General features: G+C 41.5%; 1 protein-coding gene across 2 annotated transcripts in view; it reads right to left on the reverse strand.

Annotated features, from left to right (window-relative positions):
• Positions 1-4,664: 4,664 nt before the first annotated feature.
• limd1a (LIM domains containing 1a) overlaps positions 4,665-14,152 on the reverse strand; it is a 38,939-nt gene continuing 29,451 nt past the window's right edge. For both annotated transcript variants that reach the window (XM_083761609.1, XM_083761608.1), the window contains 4 exons: positions 13,524-13,654; positions 11,211-11,262; positions 7,404-7,472; positions 4,665-6,219 (listed from right to left, as the gene is read on the reverse strand). In XM_083761609.1, coding sequence (XP_083617735.1) covers positions 6,079-6,219; positions 7,404-7,472; positions 11,211-11,262; positions 13,524-13,654 — 393 coding nt within the window. In that variant the 3' untranslated portion in view covers positions 4,665-6,078. The remainder of the gene's footprint in view (positions 6,220-7,403; positions 7,473-11,210; positions 11,263-13,523; positions 13,655-14,152) is intronic.

Genomic DNA, 14,152 nt, shown 5'->3' on the forward strand with positions numbered 1-14,152 from the left:
GTAGCGGTCGAAAGTACTTGCGCGCTCTGCTTGAGCACTAGTAGGCCACTAGTAGGCCATTTATGGCCTAGTAGTCCTACTAGTGTGCAACAAGCAAGTATGCACTCGACAGAGTGCAGTTCTAGTTATGTATGTGATGTATTGCGATGCTTTTTTGTTCTTGCTTATTGTAAATCACTCTGGATTAAGAGCGTCTGCTAAATGCCTAAATTGTAAATTGTAAAATTGATAACATTACAATAGAAAAACATGTAAAATGTCTCACTGTGTTGTCAGTGGTGTTCCATCTACCCACGTCCATTTACCCTCAGTCCGTTTCACACCAATCCATGATGATGAATAGTGATCTCCAGGGTTCAATCCTCTGATGAATTCCTGGTCATTTGTACATGAAAAACATAATTAATCGTCTCTGGTCTGATATGTTTAGTTTATAACTTTAGGCCTACACTATTATTACATAACATAACATATATTGACGCACACAGCACACACACACACACACACACACACACACACACACACACACACACACACACACACACACACACAAACCTGTTCTTCTTTACTGTTAATGATCAGCAGATCGGCTCCTGTAGCCAGACATGTTTCTCTACTTCCCTCCCAAGTTTTAAATTCAGTAGATGCTGTGTAATAACAGCTGCATCCAAACTTCCGCCATCCACTGGGACACGACCTGTCTAAATATCAAACAGGAGTTAGTGAGATAAGATTAGAGAGAAAATGGGTCAAGTGCTCCTTTAATAGTATAGTCATGAATGTAGTGGAGGGTCAAACTAATTTATTTATTATACACGACTATACAAGGAAGCTGCGGGGGGGGGGGGGGGGGGGGGGAATCAAGTTTTTCCTGACAGACCCAACTGTTTATGTTTATGGCGCCCCCTATTAGTGAAAGCGGTTTTGGAGGTGTGTGTATTAGAGGCCCCTCAACATGCGATTCCAATTTGGGTATGATTGGAGGTTGCATTCATTATCATGATAAAAGGTGTTTTTGTAAGAAATTGCCCCCTGAGCCAATTCGGCCTGGGGAGATAATAATATGTAACCTCTCACACCTGCTATCTTTCTCTTAAGCTGGTTTACTTCTCTTTGTAATTGGTCTCTCTCCACGATCAGGTTGTTGTATTTGGTGTATAGCTGGTCTCTCTGCAGAATCAGGTGGGCCTCCAGTTGGTCTCTCTCCAGGATCAGGTGGTTGTATTTGGTGGTCAGGTTGTTGTATTTGGTGTATAGTTGGTCTCTCTCCAGGGTCATATTGTTGTATTTGGCGTAAAGCTGACCGTACAGGTTATAGCCATTGTTCTGTTTTTTGTCTGAATTATCTGTAAAGGGCAGAAAGGTGACAATAAACCCAGTCGTTGCTACTGTTCATGATGAGGTCAAGCATTTGTCTGGAAAGAGATCGCAAAGTTCTTGAACAGGTGTGTCGTAAATAGGTCTCAATATCATCAATGTCAGGTAGAAACCTTAGCTTTTGTCCAAAACCGGTCCTTTTATTATTATTTTAAGAATAGTGAAATTAGAGTGAGGGGCGCTCTTATAATTATCATCTCATGAACAACTGAATTTATGTGATTGGTTATACACACAGTATGACATACATTTTCCCTTCATTGTCAATGGCATTTAATGTTTGTGTTGCCACAAATTTACGTCATATTTGGCTGACATTTGACCTAATTTCTCCTTTCATTGTAAACGGCAAATATTGAGACATGTGGGGACAAGATTTATATGTTCGAGGCACAGATGACCTATGGAGATACAAGGTTTCTGCCCAACAGCAAAGACATAGTATTAAAGCACTAGAGAAATGAAGCATGAGGAGAGATAAGGTTCTTTCGTGAGACTTGTCTCTTTTATATTGTTTTTATATTGTTTCCCAAACAGTGGGTCGGGACTCGGAACCCATCTTTGGGCCACGGACCAATTTTGTATGGGTTGCGAGAAAATATCCCTTTTGTCAGTTTCCTACGTGTAAAAAAAATCGAAAGATTCCAAAAATAAGTTTAACTAAAAGAAATCTGAACTTTTCATCAATTCAAAGCATTTCCAAAAATGTAAGTATTTGATACATAAAATGGACCAATCTAATAATTCCATAAATAGCCTACGTTTTTAAAAGGTTTAATAAGTGAAAATAGCAGGCCAACCTTTAATTTCTCTTTTGGGTCTCGAGCTAAAAAGTTTGGAAGCCGCCGTTATAATTTAGTGAATGGGTTTGACCTTTGACCTCCTGATACTCACAGTCCACGGCCATGTCTGTGGTTCTCACTGCTGGTAGAACACACAGCAGCATAAGACACACTGCAAGCACTCTGGCCATGTCTCTCTGGACGATGAGGTCTCTCTGGACACCTGAAGGATATTAATAATACAATAGAGTTCAACTTTACTAATGATCAGCCACAATGTTTCATTTCAAAGACACATACATGTTTTTTAGGAATATTTTTGAGGGCCTATACTTTACTGTATGTCCAGCTTTTGGTGTGTGTGCACAAACTTTGTCCTACACAAACATTAAAATACCATTGACAATGAATGGACAATTTTGAGTGTTTGGGTAAACACAAACATTGTGTAACAAATACATTGATGACGAAGGTGAGGGCGCAAATTGTGATTGGCCGGAATGAGATGATGTATGATGATGTACGATGATGATATGTTAAAAAAAATATGTTTAGTGTTCTAGGGTTAAGATAAATGATTGTTCTCTTGATTTGTCTCGTTGTGTAGCATAGTGGTTATATAAGTGAGTGAGGTTTTTCACTCTAAATGCATTGTATAAACAATACAGCAATGTATTAGTATTAAAACCAGTAAATAAAACTTTGAAGGAATACAACTTTCACTTGAAGTTCATTATTGAGTATTATTGCATATTTGACGAACAGTAGCCTATCTGATACTTTCGAATCAAGTACATTGGGTTACTTTGTCCACTACTGAATCTGATTATAATAATAATATACATTGTATTATGCAGTACAATATAATGTATTATATTCATCAATTTGTTTAAATGTTATCTTACTCACATGAGTTGTCCTACAGTGATCTTCACTGGTGCACTCTGAGCTGCTGTCTATTCTAATTAAGAGCAGGCTTTGGTGTGTCCCTGAAAACCTTTACGGAAACATTAATTTGTCTGAGTGAGAAGACTTTTTGACATCACCATCCTAAAAAGCAAAATAGGCCTACAAAGTTCACAACAGGATTGCTTCATTATGCAAGACCTCTCCATGTGGCCAAGAGGAACCAGATGTAGGGATCTTGCTGTAAATATCAATAATAAGCACAGCAGGCTCTAGTTCTATCAATAAAGCCAAAAACAGCAGGCTCTACTAAACACCATGCAGCCAGTATAGGGTACTCTCCAGTTCAAGAAGACAGACATCATGTTTTCGTGTGTGCTCGTTGTAATGTTTAGGTATATATAGGTACAGTATATCCCACTCTGCTATTTTCTATATCTGCTACTAGACCGGCACAGACCTGCTCGGGAACGATGCAAGACCGCAATGATGCAAGTTTTAATGCCTGCCCCACCAATGCAATATTGATTGAACTCCATACAAAACTGTTAACTGTGGACGACACCATAAAGCATTACACTTGTTTACAATTCATCATATTTAGAGACGTACAAATATACACTTCTATATCGCCAAAAACAGGAAATCATCATAGAGGAGGTAAAAAGGGTAAAAAAAACATTGTGGGGGGAAAAGGGGTGGGTGGGGATTCAGATTTTACAGGGGGCAGGTTCAAATTGCAGCTGTCCGTAGGTGCCCTTTGAGAGCATGAAGGAGTCAAGGGATTCGCATGTCTTGGTAGGCATTCCACATTTTGGTGGCATAGCCGGAGTTAAATTAATTTAGTCCCTTGTTTGTGCCGAATCTGGGTTGATATGGATGTTTGTCTGTAGCCTTAAAGTCACAAATGTTGCAACAACTAAACATTTGTTCAAATATTGTTGGACAACCACTTCAGAGGCTCTATACATCCACGTATGATAACAGCATCCTAAGGTTAGCAAGGAATATCACCTCTAATACTAGCCATGTCTTGTATGGAGAGTATCCACACTTTTCCTGGGCTGTGTGTGCTCCAGTTCCTGTCGATTTGATCCAATGAAAGCCAATGAAACTGGTCAGATGACCAATGATATCCAATTAAATCAACAGGAACTGGAGCACACACAGCCCAGGAAAAGTGTGGATAGGTTGCTGCCTTCAGGAAGGAGATGGTGTTCCAGCATACAATAAGGTCAGACTGAAGAGGTATTTTGTCCATCAATCAACTCTGAGGCTTAATCAGGATTTTGGCCAGGACTAGACTGAGCTGTGGACATTGCTCTCTGCCCTTATGTTTCCATGTATGTAACTATTTATTTTCTATCCTGTGTTGTCAAATGTGTTTGTGTTGCATACAAGGCCGCTGGGTCGCAAAACGAATTTCAGTGCAAACTGACAAAGTACTATATCATATCATACCATGATGATCCACCACTGACCAGGTCATTCAAATAATCCTATACTTTTTATCCAAATAAAGTGTTGCAAAATATGTGGCACATTATAGCTGGTAGTCTGAGATGGTTGTAACTTGTAACCAAACATTCATAATTGAAATAATGCATTTATTTCATTATCATGAGGAGTTAAACAACATTGTTGTCAGGGAAGAACAAATTTCGATTTCAGAAAATATTGTAATGAACAACCTGTCAAATAGCAAAACGTTACATGAGGTGACAAACTATTACTGTACACAGTAAATCCTCAGTGTTCATTTCTCATTTGTAAATCTTGAATATATGATATATGGTACCTGGCTGGCATCTGTGTCACTATGAAGTTAACATGGTGACATCTGTCTGTCATATAGGAATCACCTACGGATTCAAACTCATATATATTCCACAGCAGAAAACGTGTGAGAAATGAGAATCAAGACTATTGGCTCTTTCCGACTACGTCACCTGAAACGGTTCTGAGAACCTCATCTGAAACCGAGCCACAGCGCATGGAAACAAACCCAGAACCCATCCAACGAAATACTTCACACGGTTCACTTATAGTTCTTGTTGTGGTTAAAGAGCATTATGTTTAGGTCTAAGTTGTAGCTGTGAATAGGGATATAATTCAATTCTATAGGCTCGCACATCAGCTGCACCCTTAAGGTGAACCGGTGTCAGTCACTGAAGCTGAAAAGGCACAGTACAGACAGTATATAATGTATTTCCAATATGTACACAGCCAATGCAAAAGTGATATTTACAAAATCAGTATTCAGTGGGTGTAATGACTTGTTTCGCTGTGTTCCAGGAGACAATGGCTTTGGAAAATGATTTCATCCGTCTGTGACAGAAATGAACGTGGCCATTGCTTTCAAGGCACAACAGCTCATTACATCAAATAAACATCTCAACAGGCTTGAATAAACCACTGGTTCTTAACATGGGGTTCCAGGGTCTGTAACCCTGACCCATGTTCTCCAGAGAGCCACTAGATGGTGCTCTTTGATAACAGGGAAAAAAGCACATTTGGTACCATGTGTACACTCTCAGACCTTTTCCACCAAAAGAACTTTGGTTCTAGAACTGGTTCCGTTCTTTATTTCTTTATTTCTTCACTTCAGGGCAAGATTTTTTTTACCAACTTTTAGGTCTGAACAGATTAATTTGGTTCAAAATTAGTCCAGAAAAAAAAAATGGAACCGGTTCAACCCCAGTGGAAAAGGGGCTTCATAGAGCAGACAAAACAAAGCACAGGATTTTGCAGTGCAATTTGGGCTCCCAGTTTAGTTCACAAATTCTCAACCTTTTTTAATTCCAAAGACCCCCCATTTAATATTACTTTTTCTCTGGGACCTGTCAGTGTTAAAGGGTCCATTTGGTTCCATCTGTACACTCGAGTTAGAGCCCTCCGGTAGCCCCCTGGACCCACTTGAGAAACCAGTGGAGTAAACAGCATTCTTTGGCAGGGGAAAAAATTGTCTGATCAGTTCTCCGGAGATCCACAAGATGGCGCTGTTTGACAACATCTAGCGTTGGTAGGAGGAGGCAGCGATGGGCGAGGAGCAGCCAGGCTCGATGTGTTTGAGGTGACAGGAGTGACACAGCAGGTGACCGTTGAGTGGGTAGCAGCGGTGACCCTCCTCGTCGTTGAGCTCCATCTTACAGTCCTACAGCACAGAGGAAGAGGAGCATTGCACACTTTGTCACATCGTCACAGCTGAAAAGTGGAATTATTATTTATATATAAGGAGGGAAACAAAACGGGAAAGGAGCGGGTCAAAAGAGAAATCAGAGATTTGTTCATAATACTGTAGCACAAAAAAGTAGCAGGTATGAACACGAGGTTCATAGCAAAGGCATAACAGTCAGTATGACGGCGAGTTTGGCAAACCTCAGCCGTTATGTTAAAGCCCCCTGCTAAATTAGTTAATACAGAATCAGAAACGTGTTCCACCTCTTTAAACCTATTTATAATTAAGCTGCAATTAGTTTTTTTTTATCTTAAAATAAATAAAGTTTCAACCTAAATCTGTTCCGGGGGTCTGCGGCCAAATGCACGCGATGCAAAAAGGTTTGAGAACCACTGGCCTGGACAAAAATGCTACCCTGTCCCCCTGAGGAGCTGCTGATTTGTTTCCAAACAATGAGAGCTGTCAGTCACTCAGCCTCCAGCGAAACAGGAGATGTGCTCAAGTCAAAAATCATCAGACAGAGTTGAGGTGCTCCGCAGCCTCTCTCTATAAAATCCTCTGCTTTCATTTAAATCCCCAGAGTGTTACGGGTCAATTTGGTTACCGTACATTTGTACACCCTAGGGAATTAAATTGACGATGGGCCTTAGTGCATTTAAGCTTTAGCTTGCAATAAAGCCCTACAAATGAATTAAGCTCTCATTCTAGCTCTCATGGGCGGCAGTGGCTCAGGGGTAGAGTGGCTGGATGGGAACCGGAAGGTTCCCAGTTTGATCCCGGGATCCCCCAGAGTTAGTACCAGTGTCCTTGAGCAGGACACTGAACCCCTAATAGCTCCCGATGTGCAGGTTGGCGCTAACAAAGCACTCTGCGCTATATAAATGCACCATTTACCATAACAGCTCTTTGACAAGGATCCGTGGCACTACCAGCTGTAGAGTGAATGTGAACATCGTCTGAGGTAATTTCTCTGTCACAAAGAGCCAAATCCAGACTTAACGATACAACGTTGCTGGTCTCACACCACGCACTGAGCCCAGCAACGAATTAACAAGAAAAGCAGTGCGCCTGGCAGGTTTCATGTTTTACATGCCAGCGCCCACATAGGATGTGAGTCTACAGGTATGCACGTTTTGACTAAAAGTTTGTTTTGAACCCACCTCACAGTGATAGCACTCCACGTGGTAGTCTTTGTCCATGGATACAACTCGAATGGTTTCATCTGACCCCTGGAGAGACAGACACATGGACAGATAGGTCAATCATATCAGTAAACATTCATCTGACCCCTGGAGAGACAGACACACGGACAGATAGGTCAATCATATCTGTAAACCTTCCACATCCTGCCTCATGTGTATATTCCTGTGTTGCTGTCCTTTTTCCCTTAGTGTGTGTGTGAGAGAGAGAGAGAGAGAGAGAGAGAGAGAGAATGAGGAGTGACTGATGGAGGATCAGCTGGGGTGACGAGCGAGTGATGAGCAGTGATTGGGCGCAGGCAGACTGTCGCGCGTGGTTGCACACGTTTTCGGCTGCGCACAGTTTTTAGACAGCTGGTGGATGGAAAAGAAGCTCCACGTCCTCCGCGCCCAACAGACGCGGAGGAGAGCGTGTCCGGGAAGCTGTCCGTTGCGTCAGTCGGGCGCAGGGGTGGAGCTTCTTCTCCAGGTCTTTAGTTTACTCAAGTTAGGGAATAAGACCTGGTACTTAAGACACGCAAAATACAGCCCTTAGGATTTTAACCATGTGTGGTCTGTCTGAATTGGGAACTGGGTAGGAGGGAGCCCATTTTGATGTTGCGATCCAAGGTTCACCTAGTCCGGGTCGTAATACCGACCAAATACCTTCACAACATGAACAGCATTTTAAACCACGTATAATAAATAATAAAATCACACCTGTGTGAAGTGAGGGGCGCTCTTATCGTACATCATCATGACGTAAAACTGTATTTGTTCAGAGTCAGACACTATGACGTAAAATCTTCCATTCATTGTCAATGGGAATTTAATGTTTGTGGACACACCAAAAGCTAGACATAGGCCCCTCAAAAAAAAAAAATCACACAACCCAACATAAGATCATAACATCCGGTCTGGAGTTTTGGCTCTTCAAAATAAGAGATGAACAGGAAAAAATGCAGGTGTGAATTATATCACAATTTATCAATAAATGCTGGCGGCCTAAGCGTTTTAACTTTTAAGATGTATTTATATTGACTCACGTGATGTCATTTGCCCACAGACATGATGTCACAGCACTTTGACCCAAAGATAAAAAGGTATTCAGACCCATACGGAAATAAATCTAACGTACTGTAAAAAGCAAGTGTGCAAGATTTACAAACAAAGATAAACCAAATAGCCTGAGTTGTCATCATTTTGTGCTTACGTCATGCATTCTTGTGGTGACAGAATAAGCGTGACAAACTAAGTAACCCTCCTGCACACATACTGTACATACAGTATGAGCACGCTACTGTACCCCTCTGAATACCCACGTATGGTACTGTGAGAGGAGGGGAGGGGAGGGCATTCCAGCAAAGTCAGCTCTAATTTTGGAGGTTTGGAGCTGCAAGTACTGTATGTAGTGGTGGAGAGTAAGTACATTTAATAAATTACTGTGTACTTAAGTACTGTATGCACTTCCCACACCTGGCATTTTCTTTTAGTCGGTGGTCTAAAATAGGACAAGAGCCTATTGATTATTTATTACCCATCTGCAGACAGACACAGAGTGGTACAGCCACACTTTATCGAATACCATGAAAGTGGAGCACATCACTCCAGTTCTTGGATCTTTGTTATGTCAAAATTATTTAAAAAATAATACTGTTGGTTTAGCAAGCATGGTTCACTGTGTGATGTGATATGAACCATCCAGACCTCTCTGGGGTCAACTGGGAAAGGTCTGCTTTCTTTCCCTAAAATCAAAACTAAACATGGGAGAGCAGTGTTCAGATTTTATGTACCACATGAATATCTAGAAAAAACTCCCAGAAAACTGCAGGTCTGCTAAAACTCTGTTCTTTTAACGCACAGCTAAAACATTTCTGCTTGTCGTTGCCTTATTGTTATTAACTCTATTCTTCTGCACTGTAATTTTAGTTTTTTACTGTATTCAAATGGACTTGGATTGTGTGTTTAGGTTAATATTACTTTCTTATAGCTATTTTATGACAGTATAGCTCAAAAGTAGAAAACATAGCTGATCTACAAGCTCAGCAATTTTTGCCTTTCACCAAAAAAAACAAAAAGTTCAAATGTTTTTTGCAAATAATGGTCGAAAGTGGTTTACACATATTTAACAAATGAAAAGTATTAACAACAGCTTGTGACTAAATAATAACTATATTGGGATCCATTGGTACACGATACGAACGGTGACACAAGCATGGCATGTTTACTGAACACCTGCTGGCTAAAGTTCACCAGGTGAACAACTCTTTTAAAAGAGGGAAAGCTGATCGCCTGACGCACGCCTCAGACCACGTTCCCCTCGCTCCACATCACCACAGGTCTTTAAAGGGATACCTTACTGCACACGCTAAATCATCCTCACTTCTTCCTTACCGCACACGCTAAATCATCCTCACTTCTTCCTTAGGGGCACGACCTTGAGACATCCAATACCTACAGTACCAACAGTGGTGGGGAAGTTACCACCTACAGTACCACCAGGGGTGGGGAAGTTACCAAGTACATATCTCTACTTGATCATACTACAGCGTCGCACAAAAGCATAAAAAGTAGAAGATCCACAAGCTTGAACTAACGTTTTTCCTCATTCACATCTGTAAAACAAATCAACAAATATTTGCCTCTGTTGTGGTGGAGTGGAAGTATATTGTAATGGAAAAATTGGAAATACTCATGTAAAAGTACCTAAAAATGTATTTATGTAGTAAGTACAGTACTTGGGTAAATGTTACTTTACGCCACTGCCTGTTACTCAAGTTCACCTCCAGGCAGCTCATCGGTCTGTAACCACATGAGATACAGGTCTACAGGGTTGGATAACGCGACATTGTATTCGCTGGTACAGTTATTTTTAATTTCATCAGTTCAACACAGGACATTTATACATCACTGTCTGGCAGAAACCATCTATCGATCTATCTATATCTATATATATATCGTGCTGGTATCTGATGGCTGATAGATCTAAACGAGATGGAAAGAGAGCCCTATCTAGAAGGGGAAATACACAAGTCGGTAAAAGGCTGCACAATTTACATAGGTATCAGCTCAAATCATATAGCACGACAACGGGGTGAGAGACAGATACATGAAGAGAGCGAGAGATAGAGTCACTTATCTTTCGGTTCCGGACATACCGGTAGTTCAAATGGTGATAAATCATGATAAATTTTAAGCTGTGATTAATCTGATTAAAATGTTCAATTGGTTGACAGCCCTAGTATTTATACATTGTTGTATGACTTGCCTTGGTAACAGTATTTTTTGCCATTTATGAATTGTTTTTTTTTAACAAAAACCCTGCCTATGTCAAAATGGGGACACAAGGTTGAAAGTGCTTTTGTGTCGGTTTTGGTAAAGATTTAAAACTGTGATTTCTTTTTGTAAACAAAAAGTTACAAAATACTGTATCTACATTTTTTATGTAGTTTTGCATCAGTCATGTTTTGTTGGGCAGTCACGGTGTGACAAATACTTCCTTGTAGGAATGTTCAAAGAAGTGATTACGATTCTTATTCACCTTTCTTCGTGAAAGGATGACCTCACCACCTTTAACCACAGTCTGCAGTTACAGGGGTTGATTGCGGTTTATTTTAGCCATCAGTCTATCGTAAACTGAAACAGGAGTAGGCCATTTGTGGCTGATAACAGAGCATGCCGTAATGTATTGGCACTGAACCTGTCCACAGGACTTTGAACCAACACACAGCATTGTGACATAATCCTCATGACTAAAGTGCTCTGTATTGCAGGTTGACGTGGTCTTACCTCAGAGGGAAGGATGGGCTGGTTACAGGCTGCACATTTAGGAGCCAGGACCCTGGGAGAGTCACACAAACAAAGAAACAATGTCACGATAGAACATTTTCAACTGTAAACCCTGAGCCTAAGATTATTGTAATGCTACTGTGCATGTCTGGTGTATGTACCCCTTTCAATCCTTAACCATTTAAGACCCGAGGCCAATTCTACAAATGCCTGTCTGAATCAGTAGTTCTCACACAGATTCTTCTAAATGTTCAAAAGTAGCACGCCACATATACAAGTGCAGTATATCTGCTATTTTTGAATAGCAGTTTGGGGCTAAGGGTAGTCCACACCCTGTCAGTTTGGATGAATTGTGATTGGTTGTCATCAATTTGCTCTGAACGTGTTGTGGGGCCATCCACTTGAAATAGGATTGTTTTGAAAGAACATACAATACAGTAGTTATCGTTCTCGGCATGGACAGGCTTTCACAACTTTAAATATGAGCACAAGTTACATTGATGACAAGTTGACTTGACCCTACACTTTCCCTCTCGGACTGCAACAGCCGGTCTACACTTCTCAACCCACCCTAGGGTTCTGGTTCCACTAAGCAGGGATAAGGGTATGCCAGGTCTGCAGATGTGCTGGCTCTCTCTCACGCACATCATTCCACCAATCGTTAAAGAGTAGGAAAACAAAACAAATCCAAAAGGTAAATGAATTCATTTTTTCCCCTGCCTGCAGATGGTTGGCACCTGGATGTCTGCACCCAGGGCCTCAGTGTCAGGGCCATGACTGAGTCTGACAATGCTGACATACATAAATAACCACAGCGATTGCGCTCAGAATATAGAGCCATTTAATCAATAACCCCACCTCAACTCTGAGAGTGCACACATGGAACCAAATGGACCCAAGAGGGTAAAAAAAAAACAAAAAAAACGCAAAAAGAATATGGAGATAAGAGGTTTCTGCCCACAGCGATGCTATACTGTACTGGTCTTTTTTTTTTTTTTTTTTTAACCTTTATTTAACCAGTAAAAACCACATTGAGACTGAAGTCTCTTTTACAAGTGTGAACTGGTCTGCACACAGTGCATCCACAGGTGACCACAATTACATAACATTGGTGATGCAGTGGCATTTGTCCTCCTGGTTTCTTTCCATAAAACCAGTGGAGAGTTTAAGTGGAGAGAGTGAGCATCCAGGTTTTCTTTTTTTACTTTTTGCAGCTCACAGCGCACTGATTGTTCTAGCAGAAAGTCACAAGCTGTGCTGCTTTTCCACTCGCTCGCAGCCTCAGTCACACGCTGTGTTGTTTGCATCCCTCAGCCAGCAAGACCCCTGCGTTTAGCCAGAGAGGTACAACGGCCACACACACACACACACACACACACACACACACACACCCCCTTCAACTGCAACAGGACAGCAAGTATTCCCCCGCACCCACACACACACTCCTTGAGAGCCTTCTCAAGTGTCTGGCGCACGTGGCGGAGCTGGGGGGTGTTACAGAGGGAAACCCAACCCACCGTGGACCCCCTGAACCTGATCTGGTCGTGCTTTCGTTTTAAACATAGCTTAGCAGAGGACAAACATCAATACCACTCTTTAATGGGCTCAAACACTTCACTTTGATATTGTTAACAATGTCTTTTCTTCATTTGTGAGAAAAGCAGAGTGAAGTGAAGTGGGGATGGCAGCTGGTTCTGTGTCAGTGTGGTGTTAAGGCCATGGACTGCTCTGAGCCACCAGGATTCAGCCACACTTTCTGTGATGAATTATTGAATTTCCTACATTCATCATACTTTGGCATCATCTGCACCCAAGTAAGCAGACAAAATAGTCAAGTACTGTACGTACAATAGGTTGCACATTTAGGGCTCAATTTTCATCACCGCTAAACCCCATATCCCTAAACTTCTTTGCCTTTTTTATTTATTTTTTTTACTATTTTGAATAGTTAAAATGGCCAGTCTACAAGCTCACAACGTGTCGATGTAGATTGGCTAGTTGAACTATTCAAAAATGTTTTTCAAAATAGTAAAAAAAAGGCAAAGAAGTTTAGGGATAAGGGGTTTAGCGGTGACGAAAATGGAGCCCTTAGTGTCTGGCCAATCACACACACAATCACACACACAACGTTCGTATTTGTGTCTCTGCAGTGGTGTTCAGCTAGTTCGAAATTCTCAGAGGTGTAAGTGACTGTGTTTGTTTGAGCGTCTGCCTCCACAATTATGTCATTGGGTACTTATTGACTGACTTTGTTTGTCATTATGTTGCCAACACTGCCTTTGATGCAGTAGATCTCATTTCAACCATGAGTACCTGTGATAGTCTTTGATGCAGTAGATCTTGTTCTCCGTGTCCACAGTGAAGGGCACTCCATCCAGACTCTCGTTGCAGATGACACAGCGGAAACAGCCTGGGTGGTACGACTTCCCAAGAGCTTGAAGGATCTGCGACGCACACACGAGCGCACACGCGCGCACACACACACGCACGCATGCGCACACACACACACACACACACACACACACACACACACACAAAGAAGGAGAATATTAGGTCAATACACTATGAACAGACTTCATTCTGTCTTTTTAGTAAAGAGATCAAGACAAAAGAACCATTGTTCTTTTTTGGGGACATACGTAATTGAGACATACGTACACCATCTTTACTGTTGGCTGTACATGAAGCATGCTGGGTGTGTATGGAGAACACATGTACACTCGTGTTCCTATGCTGGTACACTTCAACTCATTACTTTGTCATCGCAAGAACACACCCACACACACACACATCCTGGGTCTCAGTCTCGGCCCTGATGTTTTCCCACCAGCTTGTATGTGTGTGCTTAATACTCATACTTAATACTCCTTTAAAGAGGTAAGTACAGGTAACGCACATCAACAGGTGGGCGGCTGGGCTAAAGAGACTTCAGTTTATAGATG

The sequence above is a fragment of the Protomyctophum parallelum genome, assembly GCF_964188405.1.
Source record: "Protomyctophum parallelum genome assembly, chromosome: 3".
NCBI lineage: Eukaryota > Metazoa > Chordata > Actinopteri > Myctophiformes > Myctophidae > Protomyctophum > Protomyctophum parallelum.